The sequence below is a fragment of the Phoca vitulina genome, unplaced genomic scaffold, assembly GCF_004348235.1.
Source record: "Phoca vitulina isolate PV1807 unplaced genomic scaffold, GSC_HSeal_1.0 scaffold8, whole genome shotgun sequence".
Classification (NCBI taxonomy): domain Eukaryota; kingdom Metazoa; phylum Chordata; class Mammalia; order Carnivora; family Phocidae; genus Phoca; species Phoca vitulina.
Window position 1 is genome coordinate 6,839,192 of NW_022589711.1, and position 21,339 is coordinate 6,860,530.

General features: G+C 36.9%; 1 protein-coding gene across 6 annotated transcripts in view; it reads right to left on the minus strand.

Moving 5' to 3' along the window:
* Positions 1 to 678: 678 nt before the first annotated feature.
* LOC116633737 (multidrug resistance-associated protein 1-like) overlaps positions 679 to 21,339 on the minus strand; it is an 87,533-nt gene continuing 66,872 nt past the window's right edge. For 2 of the 6 annotated variants that reach the window (XM_032406305.1, XM_032406307.1), the window contains 10 exons: positions 18,353 to 18,507; positions 16,267 to 16,422; positions 13,204 to 13,403; positions 11,695 to 11,821; positions 10,026 to 10,127; positions 7,637 to 7,780; positions 5,172 to 5,330; positions 3,741 to 3,907; positions 2,583 to 2,777; positions 712 to 2,035 (listed from right to left, as the gene is read on the minus strand). In XM_032406305.1, coding sequence (XP_032262196.1) covers positions 1,909 to 2,035; positions 2,583 to 2,777; positions 3,741 to 3,907; positions 5,172 to 5,330; positions 7,637 to 7,780; positions 10,026 to 10,127; positions 11,695 to 11,821; positions 13,204 to 13,403; positions 16,267 to 16,422; positions 18,353 to 18,507 — 1,532 coding nt within the window. In that variant the 3' untranslated portion in view covers positions 712 to 1,908. Of the gene's footprint in view, positions 2,036 to 2,582; positions 2,778 to 3,740; positions 3,908 to 5,171; positions 5,331 to 7,636; positions 7,781 to 10,025; positions 10,128 to 11,694; positions 11,822 to 13,203; positions 13,404 to 16,266; positions 16,423 to 18,352; positions 18,508 to 21,339 lie in introns of all 6 variants that reach the window. The other 4 variants (XM_032406308.1, XM_032406309.1, XM_032406306.1 and 1 more) reach the window with 3 other exon arrangements.

Here is a 21,339-nt window from a genome sequence, read left to right on the forward strand (position 1 = left end):
CCTTTTTGGGAAAATGTCAATTCAGGTCCTCTTCCCCTTTTTAATTGAATTACTTGAGTGTTGAGTTGTAAAAGTTCTTTATATATTTTGAGTATTAACCCCTTATCTGATATATCATTTGCAAATATCTTCTCCCATTCGGTAGGTTGCTGTGTCGTTTTGTTGATGGTTTCCTTCACTGTGCAGAGGCTTTTTATTTTGATATAGTCCCAATAGTTTATTTTTGCTTTTGTTTCCCTGCCTAAGGAGACATACCTAGAAAAATGTTGGTAGGCCAGTGTTAAAGAAACTACTATGTTTTCTTCTAGGAGTTTTATGGTTTTAGGTCTCACATTCAGGTCTTTTTAAAAATCCATTTAGGGGCACCTGGGTGGCTCAGGTGGTTAAGCGCTGCCTTCGGCTCAGGTCATGATCCCGGGGTTCTGGGATCGAGTCCCACATCGGGCTCCCGGCTCAGCAGGGAGCCTGCTTCTCCCTCTGACCCTCTCCCCTCTCATGCTGTTTCTCTCTCGCTTGCTCTCTAATAAATAAATAAATAAATAAAATCGTTAAAAAAAAAAACCATTTAGAGTTTATTTTTGTGCATAGTGTAAGAAAGTGATCCAGTTTCATTCTTTTGCAGGTAGCTGTCCGATTTTCCCAGCACCATTTGTTGGAGTTTAGATCCCTTTCTTAATGGAATTCAACAGATATTTATTCATTATTTACTGAGTACAAAACATACTGATAGGCACTTCAGGGATTGTAAAGAAAGGATAACACTTCTAGTGGCTTAGATTCTAATGGGAGGAGGCTTTAGATAATATAGGGTTTTATAACTTCAGGCAACTTTTCATAAATACCTGTAGGGGATGAAGGTAGGTTGTACATGGTTATGCACAGGAAGGAGAAAAGGTGAATAAAAGAAACAGTTGATAGGTCTTCAAGAACATGTTAAAATATTTTATTAAAATCATCTTAAAAGGAAAATACCACTAAATTTGAATACTTCAAATTGAAGGGCAATTCAAGAAATAATATTGCTTCTATTACATAAAACTACTAAGTTAAAAAGTCCTTCAAAATATGATTAGTATTACAAGCCAACAATCTTCTTGTGAATGTATACTATCTGATACCTAAGTCACTGAGGTTAATCCAGCCAAAAATAATGTTGCATAGAAAGTACTGTTTTTTACTCAAAGTCAATAGTAAAAAATATTATAAAATATTATTTTAAAATAAAGTATACCATAAAATACAGTTAATATATTATTTCTAAAAAGCAACTGAATAACTCCTAATATTTTTTCTGTGATTCCCCATCATTTTATATACTGTACAGTAGCTCAACACATATTATGTCTGTCTATAAATACCTGTATTATATTACTCGAAAATGCCAAGTCATTAATTCTTCAAACATTGGTTGGGTATCAACTAGATGAAAATCACTATGCTAGGAACCCAACATACAAAGATGACTGACACTGGGTACTTGCCTTCAAGTAGCTTTAGTGGGAAGACAGACTAAAATAATTAAAATAAGAGTATGGTCCCTGTCATGACACCAGTATGCACACGGGGATGGTGAGAGTACAGAAAAGGGACAGCTAGATCAGATCGGAGAGCAGGGGGGAAATCAAGGGACACTTCATGGAGAAGGTGACTCCTGAATGAAGTCAGAGACTTAAAGGATACATGGCATGTAGTACTTCGGGCAATGTGGAGAAGGCAGATATTCCAGAGGGCATGAGTGGAAGAGAGAAGGTTGGGTGCAGCCCAGGATAGTTGGAACTCTGATGCTTTTTGGTATTTATGCGAACATGTAGCCAGGGGCCTGCCTTTGTGCAGTTCTCCCCATTGTTATTTTTAAAATACGAATCTATTTTTTATTCAGTATATTCAATCTGTAGCTAAAAGTTTTTATTATTTTGTCACTGAGTCTTCTGGTATTCCAGCTTCTGTTAGCATTTCAAAGAAAAGTCCTTTCTGGAATATCAAATTCTGTGGTGTTTCAAATTCTGTAATCCTTCCAGAGTCTAGAACAAGTACCCTGCAATGTGAAAAGAATCCAGTCAGGTAACCTTAATCAGTTTTCCGGCTTACCCTTGTTTTTCTTGCTAATGTAAAATGTAAATTACCGTGTGAGATATGTCACTACAAAATATGGGTACTACTGAGCTCAAGAAGTATATCCAGTTTTCTTTTTTTTTAAAGATTTTATTTATGTATTTATTTGAGAGAGAGAGAGTGAGAAACAGCATGAGGGGGGAGAGCGTCAGAGGGAGAAGTAGGCTCCCCCCGAAATGGGAGCCCGATGTGGGACTAGATCCCAGGACTCCAGGATCATGATCTGAGCCGAAGGCAGTCGCCCAACCAACTGAGCCACCCAGGCGCCCCTCCAGTTTTCTAATATTCTTTTAGCATTAACATATTCTTCTAATTGTTTGGAAAATATGTTTCCTACTATTAAGGAAAATTTTGTATCTCTCAATACGGGTACAATCCTTTATTAGTGGCAATTAGTTGTTTGGTATATTCAGTGGCTATCCCTGTGGAGATATAGATATGTTTTTTTTCTGAAAACAAATAAAGCATACCTATCTGAATCAATGATAGAGTGCAGTCTATGAGCAATCGTCAGGATGGTACAGTCAGAGAACTCTTTCCTGATTGTGGTCTGCACCAAGTTATCAGTCTCAAAATCAATGGAGGCTGTTGCCTCATCCAAGATGAGAATTTTTGTTTTTCGAAGCAAAGCACGAGCAAGACAGACAAGCTGCCTTTGTCCAACACTGTTAAAAAAAAAAAAAAAAGTAAAATAATTTCTACAATGGACTTTATGGTTACACACTTCCTGTTCTAAAATTCTGATTATATCACTACTCACTCTCTTTCTAAGTCACATATTCATTCATTCTTTTGTTCAAGAAATATTTATTTTGTCAAAAGAGACAAAAATCTCTACGTGGAGTTTACATTCTCGTGGGAAGACAGAAAAAAATAAACATGATACATGAGTAAAATGCATTGTAATAAGAAGAATTCAAGCACACAAAAAGGGAGGGTATAGAGTGTGGGCCTGGGGTGGACATTTTAGATGGGCCTGCCAAAGAAACCCTCACTGGACTGAAGGCGTTGCCTTTTAATTCAAGACCCTTTGGAAGGGGAGAGTGGGCCACGCAGATTTCCAGTGGAAACTTGTTCCCGGCAAAGGGAACAGCGGGTGCAAGATCCCTGAGGCAGGCAAGAGCTGGCCTGGCATATTCAGGAACCAGCAAGGAGGCCAATGTGGCAGAAACAGACAGAGGTAAGGAGAGCAATCAGACAGACCGAGTCATGCAGTGCAGGGCTTGAGGGGACCTAGCTCACTTTCCTTGGGTCTCTGATCACGTGAAAGGGACTGTCATTGGGTATCAAACAGCCATGAAGGAGAAAGGAGTCCCTTACAACACTTTTAAGGAAGAAAGCTATTTGAATAAGAGTCTTCAAAAAAGAAGAGTCAATTAAACAAACTTTCCACACCGGATCGTTCCTTTCTTCCCCCTTCTTTCCTTCACCAGAGGTTTCCCAGCCAGTGGTTACCATTATATTCCTTGTCCCTCCTCCCTAGAGGGAATCAGCAATTGTGTGCTTTGAACAGACCAAAGGAGGTCCTCGGTGACTCAGGAGGAGCGACTTCTCTTTGAGGCTAACTCAAAGTTTCTAAGGAGCCTTGGAATGAGTAACTTGGCCAAGCTTTGTTCTTAGCAGCTTACCTGAGGTTTTCACCTCCCTCTGTAATCTCATGGAGCAGCTTCTTGGGAAGGGACTGCACAAACTCTTTTAAGTGACACAGTTCTAGCACCTCCCACAGCTCGCTATCGGAATACTTGTCTAGGGGATCCAGGTTCATTTGAAGGGTACCAGAAAATAAAACAGGATCCTAGAGAATAAAATTGTCACCAGTAATCTTACTGTCCCATGAGGCACAAATACATTTTTAAAAAATCAGATTCAGAAAATAAAAAGCAAAACGATCAAACCTAAATAGTTATAAAATTCACTTTATATTGAAAACAAAAGCAGAAGAGAATCAGGGTAAGCTGTAAGTGAGATTAAATCATTATAAATTTCCTGATCCTCTTTCTCCTTCTCATTAACAATGTCAACATCAGCCACAATAATGATGATGGTAGTTGCTGTAGCTGCCATTTAGTCAGAGATAGAACACAGAACAGAATAAATGCAAACTATAGTATGTATATAATATTATCAATCAGCACACCAACTCAGAAAGATGGAAGTCAATATCCCCATTTAAAGAGACTGAACTGGATGGTCCAAAGAGCTCGTGTTCGAAGCCACACAGAAGGTGAGTGGTTGAGTAGAATTTGAATAGGACAAGTCACGCTCTTTCCAATATACCAACATGCCTGGTGAAACTGTATTTTACTACACCTGTATTTATTTATAAGAGAGGAATGACTAATATCTCTTTTCTTCATTAAATTTTTTTCTCTGCCAGAATTCCATTCAAATTTGCTTTTGAAGTAAATTCATGAATACGAGCATATGTCTAAACAATATGAAAAAGAGATTATATTTTAAGATATTTTTTCAAGGTAAATACAAAGGTATCTCATAAATACTCAGCTTAAATCTCTCAAACTCAACTGAATAAGTCATCTTTGACTGTAGATGCATATTCTTGAGCCAATTTGCATATTTGTTAATGATCAAGTTCTTTTGATGCCATAGATAGACAAATCAAAGGACTTGAAAAAAATGATCTAACTGAATTATTGTTCTTTTCATCTTTTAAAATGTTTTCAAACTTCAAATCAAAGAGGCAAAATTCTACACTCCCTCTACCAATTAGGCAAAAGCCTCAGTATTTTTTTTCTTTCAAAAAATACCAATGCATTTCAGTCTGATCTCTTCATTCAAATTTTGTTTGCATTTACTATTATGAAGGAAACTTAAAGCAACATACCAGTTTTTCAAATGGATAAATGCATTTAGGAAGAATGTTTTAGAGTAAGAGTATTTAATAGGATTCAGTTATGTAGTGATTTTTCATTACACATTCAAATGCTCTGGCTTCTAAAAATGAATTTAGATGCTTGGAAGGAACACATTTAAAAAAAAAAAAAAAAGAAGATCAACTAAAGGGAGTTAAGAAAGTCTACTGACAAAATAGACTCTACCTGTGGAATAATATTAAGTTTGCCCCGAAGGTCATGAAGTCCAATAGTGGATATGTCAATACCATCGATAATAATTTTGCCTCCTGATCTTTCCACAATTCTAAATAGACAATTTGAAAGCGTTGATTTGCCTGCTCCAGTCCGTCCCACAATTCCAATCTGTAATGAAATGATCATAAACAGTTTGCACTGTGCTTTTGGTAAGGGACTGGGACCTTTGCACTGACAACAAATACATTAGGTATCGGGTCAGCGGGATTTAATTTTGCCAAACAGAATCGCCCTGCCTGGCATGGAAGACATAATGTTGACTTCTAAGGATCAGTCTTTATCCAAATACTCATTACTCCCTGGAAAGGCTCAGGTTAATATGTGTCTTTTCTCTACTTTTGAGTAATTTAATGAGCACCTGACTAGAGCATGCCAACAGCCCCAGGAAGAGCAAACCACCCCTGAACCATCCTGGGACTAGCTACTCAGAGTGCGGCCAAAGATGACTCTGATAATGGGGTGGTTTTCTTGGTCCTTTCAAAATGAGGCTTCTCTACTCTCCTTCTCCAAATAAAACAAACAAACAAACAAACAAAGGGGACAGGAACCCTTTGCCAGGATAGAAAATCCAAAGGGATGTTTGTAAATTTCCTTGGTGTATCAAAATAACTCTGGCATTAAAACTATTGAGGATGGCTATGGGTAACATCTGAGGATCTTAGATTCATGGACAAAATAATCAACTTGTCATAAACATCAAGTGACTGCACATATTCCTCTGACCATGAGGACTAAAGCAATCCCTCTGGGTGCTGATTTGTGTCTTGGTTTTAATGGGCACATTAGGCAGAGAAAACATTAAGGAGGTTGGTTTGCCCTGATAAAAGATCTTAAATCTTAAATCTGACACACTATACCAGAAACATCAGGAATCTGTTGAATTAATTGGGATAATCAAAATTCCACAATGACTTCCTTTGTTCCAAAGACATTTTTTATCCTTGATGTTACTGCAGTGGACATGGTTTAGAGGGTTAGAAAAAGAGATGTTTGGGGTTATAAAAGCCAGGTCTTTGAAAAAGGAAAAGTAGGTCACTGTTGTCAATTTTTTTCTTCATTTTTTACTTTTATTTACTTGTAAAATCTTCCTAAGGAAATAATGTGTTTTCATAAAACATTTTGAAAAATGGGAGAAAAACTATAGCAGTGGAAATTATTTACAATCCTGTCACCTGAAGAGAACCACGATATATGCTTTACTACTGTTCTTCTAGGATTTTTGCTAATGTAGTCTACCTGTTTGCTTTTTTTTAGAACAGAAAACTGATATACTATCAACAGTTTTGTATATAGCTTTTATTAACCAAATTACATCTCAAGTGTATTCCCTTCTCACTAATAATCCCAGAAAACATGGTGTCAATGACTACACAAATATTCTTTCCTATAGATTTACTGTATTTTAGGTAACTTAATTTTATTGTCTTATTATTGCTCTTTACTTAATAAAGGAAGTAAAAGTAACATATACTACTACTAGGTATATATCCAAAGGAAATTAAATTAGTATCTCGAAGAGAAATCTGCACTCCCATGTTCATATTCCCAATAGCCAGGATATGGAAACAACCAAAGTGTCTGTCCATAGAACGGATAATGAAAGTGTGTGTGTATATATATATATATATATACACACACACACACACACATATACACTGGAATAATTCAGCCATAAAAAGGATGGAAATCCAGCCATTTGTGGCAACATAAATGAACCTGGTGGACATTATGCTAAGTGGAATAAGCCAGATGGAGAAAGACAAATACTGTACTATCTTCCTTATATTTGGAATCTAAAAAAGTGTAACTCATAGTACCACAGAGTAAATGGTGGTTACCAGAGACTGAGGGGTGGGGAGAATGGGAAGATGTTGGTCAAAGGGCATGAACTTTCAGATGAATAAGAAGAATGTGTTCTGGCGATCTAAAGTATAGTGAGGTGACTATAGTTAATAGTATTGTATTGTATACTTGAAATTTGCTGAGATAGTAGATCTTAGGTGTTCCTACCACATCCAAAAAAAATCAAAACAAAACAAAAACAAAAAACCTTGTAACTATGTGAGGTGATGGATGTGTTAATCTGATCGTGGTATCATTTCACTATATATATCAAACCATCATGTTGTACACTTTAAATATATACAATATTTACTTGTTAATTATAACTGAATAAAGCTGAAAAAACAAAGTATGCTAAAATTATGTTTCATAATATAGTATGCACAATTTAAAAATACCTTTTTTTAAAGAGGAAAAACTTATTCTGTATATACCAACCACATGAGTTTATTACTTTTACATGAAATTTGAACAAAGACCATCTTCTATTCAATACCATATCATAGTTTGACCTTAACAATGAATGAATTCAGATAAAAGGGAAAGTGAAACTTCTGAAATATATATAGTACCTTTTCTTCACCATGAGTCTGGAAAGTGATATCTTGTAATGCTAAACCAAGATCATCTCGGTATCGAGCCCGATAATTAATAAATTCCACTATCCCTTTATCGGGCCATTGTGATGGAGGTCTTTTAGACATTATCCAGGGTGCCTTAAAACAAAGAAATATTATAATAATCACAAAAAAAATACCTTTTCCTCCAAAAAGTAATTATCATGTATATAAACAAAAGTGATAGAAAACATTCATGGATATTATGATCTCCTGAAAATAGTTTTAAATATTACCAACATAAAACTTCTCAGCTAGTTAAAGAAAAGCTTAGAAATAAGTTTTTGAAGGTAACAAGGCTGCCCATCTCCTATACAGTTATTAAGAAGAATCTTCTAAAACTCTACAAAGTTGCTGAAGGTAACCTGTTTGAAATTTTAGCTGAGATGGGGGACAGTTTGTCACTCATTCATTGCCCAAATATTGAGTATTTACTATGCTAGTCAGTGCTTTAGTTGATGGAGATTTATCATTGAGCAAAACAGATACAAATTCTTGGTCTTAGAGAGCATACAGGATGCCAGAGAGAGACAGAAGGAACCACACAGCATATGTAGAATGTCAGACAGTGATAAAGCTTCAGAGGATGGGAGATAGGCAAGGTTAGTGGTGGCGGTGTAATTTTACATAGGGTGGATAGGGAAGTCTTGGTTGGACATGATATGGGAACAAGCCATGTGGATATGGGTTGAAGCGCTTTCCAGGCAGACAACTAACTAACTATACATGCTGAGGTCCTGAGACAGGGGCCTGCCTGGGACGTTGGAGGAACAGGAGGCAAAAGAGTGTGGTGTCTGGGCAGCGAGGGGAAGTGTCTTCATCAGAGGGAGCGATCACCAGTGTCAGAGGATGGATCAGGTCAAGTGAGGACTGACAGGAGACCACTGGTGACCTTGACAAGGGCAGGTTCAGTGGAGTGGTGGGATTTAAAGCCTGTTTGGAGAGAGTCCAAAATAGAATGAGAGACATAGAGGCTATTCCAGAAAATTCTTCTGTAAAAAGGTGCAGAGAAATGGGGTTACAGAAGGGTAAACAGAATTATATGAACAATTTACTTCTTCCACGTCAAGAGTTTTCGTAACGGTATTTGTCACACCTGCATCAAATTACATGAAGATGATTTTAAAAAATGTGTGGGTGTATGTGTTTTACACACTTTATTGTTTTTTCAATATGAAAAGAATATATATTAAAAATTTATATGTACATAAACAAAAAGTTTATATACAAAAGTATATATACAAAAAATTAGAAGATACAGAAAACAATAAAGTTATAGAGTGGTCACCACATGGCAACAGACTGAGCAAACTGAACACTGATAATTGGAGGTTGTGAAGGTAGATTAATCTTCCGTGAAATTTGTGTGAAAAAGGAAGGTAAGACCTGGGGAAGAATCTAGGAGAAGATTCCAAATTTAAGTAGGAGTTGGAGGATGTAGATAATATTTTAGCCTATTTATAGGCAAGGGGGTCAGGGTCCTGAGATGTAGAAATTAAAGGAAGTGGTTAATGGAGCAAAGTCGGACAGAAGACATGAACAGATATTACCAAAAATATAAGTGGAAACTCAGGTTTCTATTTGAAGGAGGGACACCTCTTCCTGAGAGTCATAAGCAAAAGAGGAACATTTCATGATTCAGATACCTTTATAGGTGGATTGAAGAAGATAAAGAAAGTCAAGTCAACTTTAACATTTGCCTTGTTAATTCATGGAACTGGGAGGCAGAAGTAACCCACATTAGTAAAATATGAAGATAACTCAAATATTATACTCTGCCAATAGTCTAATCCTTCTCCTTTCTAAATTATAATTAATTAAAGGGAACAAAACAGACTGATATATTCTCCTCCTCCTTTCTATCCACAGAGACGTTAATGATGAGTAAATGGAACAGAAAGTATAAATAATAAAGATGTAGTTAATTTAAAAATTGCACAGACTTCAATTATGAAATGACAATACTAAGACACTTTTCACAATGTAAAATCCTCACAAAGTTATAATCTTAGGTTGCATATTTTACTCTACATTGGTAGAGGACAAATCATTGTGCCTTCTAAAAACAGGTAATCATATTTAATCTTTACAATACAACATATCTTCCAATTTATGTACTATTGCAATTTATTTAACTCTGATATTTTTTTCTATTTCAGTGATATATAAAATAATGGTGTATTTAACAGTAGATTGAGTTTTAATTTCATTGAAATGCTGAATATTACAACATGAATTTGGAAAAGCAGGTTTTGTTTAAGATTTATTTTTTTTAATGTCAATTTAAGGTGCATTAAAATATCTTAATCCTGCATCTATTTATTGGTTATTTAGGAGTGCTTACCTCTTTATCCATATTTTCATATTCACAAACTCTTTCAATGGAAACTGCATTGGTTTCAATTTCACAAGCTTTCCTCACCCAAAAATTCAGAGATTGAGTAATCTGGAGAAAAAAAACCCAACCTTCATGAGTGGTTCTTTAGTCTTTTACGTAATATTAATAATACTTAATAAAGTTTCACTTTTCATGGTTTTCATATGCTTTATCTCTTCTGATTATTCAACAACTTTAGAAGTAAGCATAAACACACAAGTGTTTAAGTATATTAAACTCATACATATCATAAATAATGGTTTTTTGGCAGAATAGATATTTCCAATAAATCCTATTGGAAAATCAATCACCTTTCCAATTACATACACCCTACTTGGTGTAAGGAATGATGAATACCAATACTGATGGGATCTGCTTCAAGAAATGTACACCCCGGGGTGCCTGGGTGGCTCAGTCAGTTAAGGGTCTGTCTTAGGCTCAGGTCACGATCCTGGAGTCCCAGGATCGAGTCCCGTATCGGGCTCCCCGCTCAGCAGGGAGTCTGCTTCTCCCTCTGACCTTCCCCCCCTCTTGTGCTTTCTCTCTCACTCAAATAAATAAATAAAATCTAAAAAAAAAAAAAGAAAGAAAGAAAGAAAGAAATGTACACCCCAAGTGAGAAAAAAGTTGTGCACAATATTACCTTCGGCATTCCTCATTATCGGAATGAGGATTCTCCTAAGTTTTGACCACTTCTGTCTCCTCTTTTTCTTTTTCTTTTTCTTTTTCTTTTTTTTAACTCTACTTTCTTCTCACCATACCCACAAATACAGATTGTAATTCAAGCCTAATTCTAAAAGTCAAAAAACTCTGCCAATTCAGTTTTTTCTCAAGTTTGGTGCCAAATCATTTGATGGCCAACCTGACTTGAGAACTGATTGGGGTTCTTTAAAGTCTTTATTTAACCCACTTAGGGTAAACATGCATGTATTTCACTGCAGAACAAGTAGTTTGATTATGGGGTTCTGCCCCAAACACTGACTATGGTATGTGTATCATATTTCCTTTCTACAAGCCTAAGTTCTGAATTCTGAAATGCAACTGGCCTTAAGCATTTTGGATAAGAGATGAAGGGTAGGTACTCAAATCATCTAGACTTATCTTCTAAATAATGTGTAAGTATATTTAGTAGTTTAAGGAATATTCTATTTTACAAAGAGGTCATGAACACACTGATACCACTAGTGCTTTCCAGTGTAATATAAAATAGGGCTTATTAGGGAAAAACGTACAAGCAAAGAACCACCAGAGCCTATATTCTCCCCAGAGTTTGCATCATCTCCTTGGTTAGGCTGGGCAAACTGGAAGGACAGGCCACGGTGGAGAGAGGCCCTACCACTGTTACATTCTATAAATTTGTAAGGATAGGAGAACAGGAAACTTCTAGGTAACTATGCAACCCCAGGAGTTTCTGAGTCTTCTAACACTCAGCCTGTTGTTTCTGTGAGCTCACTTAGAACTGCTGAGCCAGCTTCCTGCTAGTAGCAACAGAGGAAGAAATGAGCCTCCAGGGCAATCCTGATTTGTCTCTCATTACTTAGTTAATACCATATATAATTCAGACAGGCAAAGGAGAAGAGAGTTTAATTAATTGGATTATAAACATATCATATACCACAAAATCATTATTACTTACATTTAGGGCATAGGATATGGACAAACCAACTATTGCTGAATCTATAGAACTGCCAGCCAGCACAGTAAGCAGTGCAGCAAAGAATACCATTAAGTTGCCAAGGAATTCAAGTCTAACAGACAGCCACCTGTGATAATGGAAGACACTCCTCAGCTGAGATGCAAAAGTTTTGGTGCACTTAGTATGAACTCTCCTCTGGGAAATGAAAATGTAAACATCAATAGCTGCTTCCTTTTTTTCCTCACTTACTTAGAACTCAATCAAAATAGGATCGTTGCAGTGATGATAGATTAAAGGATTCCCTCTACATAAAAACACACTTTACTTTTGCAGAACTTTGCTTTTAAAACTTAATCAGAATTAAAAATCAAAAAAGAACACCAGCTAAAACGATGCATCATATTTTAAAATCCTATTGGAAAATCGATCACCTTTCCAATTACATACCCTTTTTTACATGATAAAATTAGTCTCCAAAAGTTAAAACGTGTCCAGCTACCATTTAATATTTCATTTTTCTCCTTTATGTGAAATAACCTCAAATTTAAAATATAAATTATTGTATGTAAATAAAATATATTCTACAAATACAAAATATAACATAGAGTCATATTATTAGTAATTCTAATAGCATCCTATATAACCCTCAAAAACTTGGGACCTGGGGCATCTGTGTGGCTCAGTGGGTTAAGCATCCAACTGTTGGTTTTGGCTCAGGTCATGATCTCATGGGTCACGGGATCAAGCCCTGCATCAGGCTCCATGCTCAGTGGGGAGTCTGCTTAAAGATTCCCTCCTTCTGCCCCTCTCCCCACTCATTCTCTTTATCTCTCTCTCTCAAATAAATAAATCTTTATTTTTAAATTTTTAAATTTTTTTTAAGATTTTATTTATTTATTTGACAGAGAGAGCACAAGCAGGGGGGAGTGGCAGGCAGAGGGAGAGGGAGAAGCTGACCCCCCAAAGAATAGGGGAAGCCCTGTGCAGGACTCAATCCCAGGACCCTGGGATCAACCAACTGAGCCACCCAGGTGCCTCAATAAATAAATCTTTAAAGAAAAAAAAACTTGGGACCTTATTTTCATGTAAAGTAGCATGTACTTTTTATTTTAATATAAATAGATGCACTTTAACTTAAATGTATATTAAATATTAGAAACATTTAAGGTTTGGGCGCCTGGGTGGCTCAGTCGTTAAGCGTCTGCCTTCGGCTCAGGTCATGATCCCAGGGTCCTGGGATCGAGTCCCACATCGGGCTCCCTGCTCTGCGGGAGGCCTGCTTCTCCCTCTCCCACTCCCCCTGCTTGTGTTCCTGCTCTCGCTATGTCTCTCTCTGTCAAATAAATAAATAAAATCTTTAAAAAAAAAAAAAGAAACATTTAAGGTTTTCTTCTTTTTTTAAATAATTTGATGAAATGCCATTACAAAACACTCTTTCCGTTTAAAAGTTAGCGCACAAGACATCTAAAAAGAGACTGGTCTTGAACTAGGTATACTGATATGACTTACCTGTTTGAAATTACATTATTGTAGAAACAGACCAGGTTCTCATTCACCACCTCTTTGTTTTGCTGGATGAACCTCTGTTCATGTCCAAATGCCCGGATAGTAGACACCCCTGATAAAGTCTCACTAAAGTGTGAAATGATAGGAGAGCGAGACGCTCCTGTCAACCGTCGAATCTGCCGAGAACTCGCCACATAGTATCTCTAACCCAAAGACAGAAAGAGGCAGTTGGAAAGATGTAGCAGAAATGCTTCAATGGTGTGAAAATGGCAAGACACTTAAGTAACCCCAAGAAGTGAAGTTCAAGTTTTCACTCCAGTACCTGTGAATGTGGCCTTATGTGGAAATGGAATCTTTGCAGATGTCATTAAGGATCTCTAGATGAGATCATCCTGGATTTAGGGTGGGCCTGAAGCCAATGCTGAGTGTCCTTGTAGGAGACAGAAAAAGAGAAGACAAAGACACAGGGAGAAAGCCATGTGAAGATGAGACTGGAGTAGTATGTGCATAAGCCAAGGAAAATGCCAAGGATTGCTGACAGCCACCAGAAGTTAGGAGAGAAGCATGAAACCAATGCTCCCTCAAAGGCTCCAGAAAGAACCAATCCTGCCTATACCTTGATTTTGAACTGTTAGCCTCCAGAAATGTGAAAGAATAAAATTTCTGTTGTTTTAAGCTACCAAATTTGTTACATACAGGAGCCTTAAGAAATGAATACACGCTTGGAACAGTAAAAAGCCCAAATTCTGGACAGCATAACTAGAACAGAATTGGGCAAAGCTCCACTTCGATAATCCTTTCATACAACCATTACTGAGTACCTACTATGGAAGAAGCTCTATGTCACAGGTTGGAAATGTGACTAGGGAGTTAACCCATTAAATGAAGGAAGTCAACCAAGTGTACAAACAATAGTATTTTTGTACCTAAATATAATCATGAGGAAAAATTTATTTATTTATTTATTTTGTTGACAAAAAAAAACCCCCACCAGTGCAGCCATCAATATAATTAGCTAGTTCTCCTCTAGCTTGGTTGAGACTAGTTGGGATGAGTGGAGACTGGAGAGCTGGAGGGAGCATGCCCTGAGTTAACTGGGCCATCATTCATCAGCCCCAGATAATTGCTACAAACTGGAAATGAAAATCAAGAGTTTCCACATCTTGCAATTTTTTTCAAGAAAATCTTTGGATCTGGAGTTTTACATAAAATCCCTGATTTTAAAATGTCTTCATTTTGGTAAAAATGAACAAGCTGAGCAAAAACCTATGTGAAACTACATGTCAACCTGCAGTTGACTCTGCTCTGTGCAAGTACCCTGGAGAACACAGAGGATTGTGGCATTCTGGGACTTCAAGGGGACTTAATATCATAAAGAAATTTTGACTCTGGGCCTCACCCTGATAGATTCTTTATTTCCTCCCAGTTTTATTAGGATGTGATTAACAACAACAACAATAACAATACACACACACACACACACGTTGTAAAATGTGATTTTTTAAAAAAGAGGTAAACTAGAGACTCTGATTCAATACGTCTGGGGTATGGTCCATAGGTCCAGGGCCCATCCTTTGAGTAGCACTGATATAAAGCAAATCTCGTATTTTATAGGGGAAAGCAAGGAAGCCTGGAAACGGAAATGATGTGTCAAGCATAGGAGTCAGGGAAGTAGAATTTGAGGCTCCTGAATTCCCATTCAGGGCTCATCCTATACAGTGTCCCCTAACAAGATATGGTTTCTGGACTCATTTCCACTCCTGGTCATCCTATTATAATTTACCAACCACAAGACTATCACATACATTTTCATTTGTGATATGAGAGGTTTTTTTTTTAAGGAGATACAATTGATTCTCAATACCATCCCTCATATTCTAAATTTTTTTCTTTTAGCTCTAAGACATAGTGTCTTCCCTGGAGGACTTACAGTCTCATTGGTGAGACAATCTGTAGTCTAAAAAAATAGCTTATAATACTACCAGTATAATAAATCCATAATTACCTGGATGAATCTGATCTCTTTGCACTATTTTGGTAGAGAATACTTCACACAGAAATGAAATATGACCTAGGCCATGAAGGGTAAGTAAGATCCAGTCAGGCAGAGAGAATAGGGAAAACATAGGAAGTAGGAGGAATAATAATAGCATAGGTGTAGAAATGAGAACATGATTAACATTCTGGTTTGGGCAGATTAAACTCCAATATGAATTTTAAAACTTTAGTTTGGGGAAAGCATTGAACTACAAGAACTGCATCCTTTTATGTAAAGAGCCTCAAAATACTTTCATTTTTAAATTAAATATGTGTTAAAACATTTCCTTTTACACTGTAGCCTCCCAGGGACATAATCTTGGAATGTGGTTGACCACATTTTAATTGGAATATAAAGATATGTATCATGAGAGATCTGTTTCCTTCTTCTAGGAATCCTTTGCCGATATTAGGGATAATAGGACAAAAAGGCAGTTACCGGTTTCTCTTTTGGACTTACAGGCAAATTCACTGTCTGCTAACATGTAAATACCATATAGATTCTGTGGTGGCCTTAAAAATGCACAACTCAGTTCTGCTGCGGCCGGCGGCACGGCTGACTGGCAGCCCAGCCCCTGCCCCTCTGGATCTACTACTCTATGAGCATGGAGGCCATGTTTCCCACAGGTTGCTTCCAGCCAATGACTGAGTATGGCAGGGGTGCTAAAGCAGGCCCATTTCAGGGACACGTGGGACACTGCAGTGGGCGACACTGCTTGTAGACGTCCCATTCATGCAATAAATCTTTCATGGACCTGTCCCGTAATCCAACATTTTTCCTACCCAATCCTCTTCTCTCCCCCACCAGAATCAGACCTGCATCACTGTCTGAGGGCTCACCCATCCTTCTGCTGCTCCCTCTCCTTTATCTTTTACAGGCATTCCCTGGGAACTCTCTACTATATGGAATCCTTTCTTGGAATCTGCTTTTTGGAGAATGTGAACTAATGGGCCATTGAAGTGGGTCTGAACTTGAACCCTTGACTGTGAACTTATGTTATTAATACACATAAAAATCCAGGTACTTACCTGTATAGTAAAATAGAGGAACACCAAGGGAATAACCCCCAGAATGAAGAGTGGTAAAGCTCCCCCAATGATCAAAACTGTTCCAATAACATCCAATGTGCAATTCACCCAGGTCCGTAAGTAGTAATGGAAACGTATATCAATTATAAACATGTCCTGAAAAAAATGATATCAGGTCACTTTATTTTTAACTTTTCATGATTTAAAATGAGGAAAAGAAATATATCGTTTAATGTAAACATTTTTTTAAAAATTACCCAGATGTGACAATCTAATGATCAAATAAGTCTAACTACATGGTCTTTGCCCTCCCCAATCCACCCTCGTATATTTTTCCCCTGTGGTGAGTTGTAATAGTTAAAAACACATTCTGGTAACAAATGACCATGATCAAGCAATTTGCATTTCCCAATGACAACTACACAGCACTTAGTTTATATGACTAATGTCAGACTCTGCTTAAAAACAGAGTCCAAACCCCAGTAGTTGGGTGTTCAGGGGCATTGGCCTACCACTATCTACTACTCTATAAAATACTAGTGAGCCATTCTTATCCACTGAGAACATGTTCAGTGGTCTTTTGGGTAGCTGGATCCTGTCAAGATTCTAAGAGGCAGGAAAACAAAATAATCTTCATTTGCAAAACTAGAAACTGAAAGATGGAGTGGACAATGAAAGAAGATCATAGGAAGGTCATGCATCAATTCACATATAACTTAATCAAATCTATGTTGTCAAATCCATGGCATAAGGTATGACCTAAGAAATCCCAGAGAGTAGGAAGATACCCAACCTAGAGGGATGGACGACTACTCAGTTCATGACAAAACTGACACAAAGAGTGGAGATGGAATTTTATTAATCTCAGTCTTGCTTTGGGAATTCTCTGATTATCTCATATACCAAATAGTATAAGAGCATCATAACCATATGAAGTTTTCTACCTGTCTTTAGAACAACCTTCCCATATTCTCATCCGTTTAAGACCCAAGCATTTGACATGTTACTGTACAAAAGTGACAGTTATTCAGTAGGGTCCTAGAGAAATGTCCACTGAGAGATAAAAATGCTGAAGATCAAGTTCTTCCATACATTTTAAAAGCTAGCATGTACATTGGTATGATGAGGCAAGATTTAATATTCCACCAAACATTTATTACGCTAGGTACTTTCACTTTGATTTTCATGTTTTATCCTCACTTCCCCCCATACACATACCAAAACTTTTTTACATGTACACACAAATATATTGGCATATTTTACAGTTGTGGGCTTGTACTATCTAATTCAGGAACCACTAGCAATATGTGTCTATTGAGCCCTTGAAATGTGCCTACTGCAAATTGAGATGTGCCATAAGCAAATAATACAAATCAGATTCTGAAGACTGTGTAGAAAAAAGAATGTGAAATATTTAGTTAATAATTTTAAACAAGTTTAAATGAGTTTGAAATGCTTCAGACATTCTATGTTAAAATATATTATTATAATTAATTATTTCCAGCTGTCTCTTTTTACGTCTTTATTGCAGCTACTAGAAAATTTAAAATTACCTATGAGGCTTGCATTACATTTCTGTTGGACGGTGCAATTTTAAGTGTTTGATAGTAAACACCAGGAGGGAAACCCTGTAGGTAAGCAGAGACACTCTGGGAAGCCCCACCTATCCCCCATTTACCAGAAGTGAGCTCACAGTTTTCTTAAAAGCAGAATGCTTAAAATCCAGTTATCTTCATATAGACTTATATTTTCTTTACTTTCTCAGCCCCAACCAGCGATTCTCAAGCTAAATGTATGTAAGAATTGGAGTCGTAGACACCAGAGCACATATGCTTTTTGGATCCTTTCAGCAATTTTCAAGGGTTATTTTGATTATGTGTGTAAGATGTGGTGCTGCTATACATCAACTATAAATGTCCCAAGAATTATAAATAAAATAATAAGGAAATCTATACTAAACATAATCCATCTTTTCAGGGTGATATACATATATATATTTATATATATTTACAAATACTATTACAAGGTACTAAATATGGATCACCATTTTTAGGTATGCTATTCAATGAGGTGTGGCTTTACTGACCTTGGTGAACCGATTGATGATCTGACCTATGGGATTCGTTTCAAAAAACCTGAGCGGGAGGTGTAGCACATTATCCAATAGCTGAGTATGCAAAGTTCGAGACGCAGCCAGGGATCCTCTGGTGAGTATATAGGCTCCAGAGCAGACAAAGAGACCTAAACACAAAATCTTATCAGGGGTATGTTAACCTCTTAAAGGAATTTTGTACCTTAACTCTCAAAAAGTTGCTTATCATAGCATTTTTTAAATGGAAAACTCAAAGAGCAAACTTAACAATGTGTAATTGTGGACCAAATTAAGTATAGATGTATATGGTGCATTGATAATAAATATACACTCTGATGGGTTGCCATCTCATCAAAGAAGGGCTCTCCTTATTCATGGGCTTAGATTCTACAGAAATGCACAAAACATAACAGAACAAGGTTCACCGAATACTAGCAACCTAATAATTTTGTGATGTCCTATGGGGCAATACGGTATTCACTGGTGCTGCTAGCCAAATAATTATAGTTCCCCTAGCTTCTAGGTCCATGGTAGAATTGTTCTTTCTGGCCTCCTTGTGATTTATGGGACCTTATGAAGAGTTCTGAACAAGTTGAAGGAGAAACAACACGTAATACCCGGTTACAGCACTTAATTGCTGGTATCAGAACTGCTAAAGTTTATTACCTTTGTACAGTGCCTGCCAATATTTATAATGGTGGATGGATTGCATCTTCAACTTGGGTCCCAAGAATAAGGAATAAACCTTTTATTATTTTATTTATTTATTTATTTGGGTCTATTAAGCTACTGAGATTTGGTTGGTGGAAGGGCTGTTCTTGCAACAACTGAAAAGGCAGACATATAAATAATAGACATATAGCTGTAGTGGAAGAGATTGGAAATAGTTATAAGCACCTATTGATGCTATAACAATATAACTATTTTTACCCGCATTTGACAAACTATGGTAAGAAAGAGACAAGCTCATAAAAGAGCTATCCATGCGTGAGGAGAAATGAAAGGACAAAAAGTTCTCAAACTGGAGAACTTGTAGGGCTGGAAGAAGACATGCTTTGTTACAGTGATTGGTTAAAGATGGATATGTGACTCAAACTGTTTCAAGGAGACTAACTTCATGGATTTCTATGGAAGGAAGTTCTTTGCGAGAGAACATTTCCAACACCATGTGAAGCCTGAGAATTAAGCCAATGAGGACAACAAGCAGAGCTGATAAATAGAGTAGTGAACACTTCATCTGAGCACAGGGATGGAGTGTGTACAAAGACTATTCCTGGACTCTTCAGGTTGGGGAGTCAATAAATTTCCATGTTACTTAAGCTAGTTTGCTCAGAGTCATAGGGGATACACAATTGCTCCATTGTTCTCTAATACACAAAATTGCTAACAAAAGTGTATTGCCAATATGATTCTTATTCCTTTGTAAGTATGTGTAAAACAAAACAAAACAATGATAGTTGACCCTGACCATCTTAAATTATTTCAGCTAATTCCTTTATATTTTAAATAATATCACATGCTGCTGTTAAATGATTTGTTAGCTTCAAATATTTTCTATTTTTTTCCTACCTCACTCCCCCCAAACTTCCTTTTTCCCCTTTCAAAAACAGGTTGTCACCCTCTTTCCTCAAATAAACATTCAATATTTATATTGCCACTAAGCATATATTATGCATGAAGTTCACCACTCTTTTCCATATTCTTAGTTTCCTATGCAACAAGCACTAATTTATTCCCAAACACTTCAATAGTCAGCAAATCTCTTCTGAATATATTTCAACTCATCAGATATTCTACTATTTCCTTCACCTTATTTAGCCCCCTTCTCTTTGCAACATAAACTACTCTCTTGGAACCCCCTTTCTTTCCACTCTAAACTGGAATGGTTGCAAGATCAGACACTTGCATTCTTCAGTTATGGGAAATGTTAAGTATTATGAATTTGATCATTTTCACTTGCATTTACTGAAAGACTTATGTGAATGTTGAACTTCCTGGATTGTTCCTCTAATTTTCTTATTTATCATTTTTTCATCTCTTTTCGATGGTATGCATCTGGAATAATTTCTTCTAATTTATCTTCTCACAGTTGTTCAATCTCTTTATTTTATTTTTTTAAAGATTTTTATTTATTTATTTGACAGAGAGATAGCGAGAGCAGGAGCACAAGCAGGGGGAGTGGGATAGGGAGAAGCAGGCTTCCCGCTGAGCAGGGAGCCCGATGCGGGGCTGGATCCTAGGACCCTGGGATCATGACCTGAGCCAAAGGCAGACGCTTAACGACTGAGCCACCCAGGCACCCTTGTTTAATCTCTTTAAATTCCTTAAATGTTTCGAGAATTCTTTGTCTAAGATTGAACTTATTTCAGCACATTTTCACACTTGCTTTGTGGATATAATATTTTGAATCTTTGAAGACACTAATTTGACATTTTAAGCTTCTATTTCAAATAGGATTATTTTATTTCTGGACTCCATTGCTTTATTTATTAGCTCTTATTTATACTGTTGGTTTGATTAAAATGCAAGGCCATCCACCATTATCAGTTTAAACATATGAGATAAACACATGGTTAATTAATAGAGGTATCTGGTGCGGCTTCCTTCTGCTATTGCACACATTAATTCCCCCCAACATTTTTTTCCTCTGAATGGAAGGGATTGCTTCAAATTCCACAGAAGTGGGCAGATGTGACTCCAGACTGGAGCTTTTCCAAAAGCCATTTAAGGAGGATTTCTTCTATGTAGGCCACACACACTAGGAACCCAAATTTCCTCTTTAGATATCAGCTTTCTAGTTTTCATTGTATTGCTACAATGCCAGTTGCTGTGAACATGATGGTGGTGATGGTGGTGGGTGTTGTAGGAGAGACTGATGGGCCAGGAGAACAATGGTCTAGTGAATTATTTTGACTATTTCCATGCAACTCAATCCTACTCTCTACCTGTGACCATGAGTTTAGTGTTTCTCCACTGCCCAA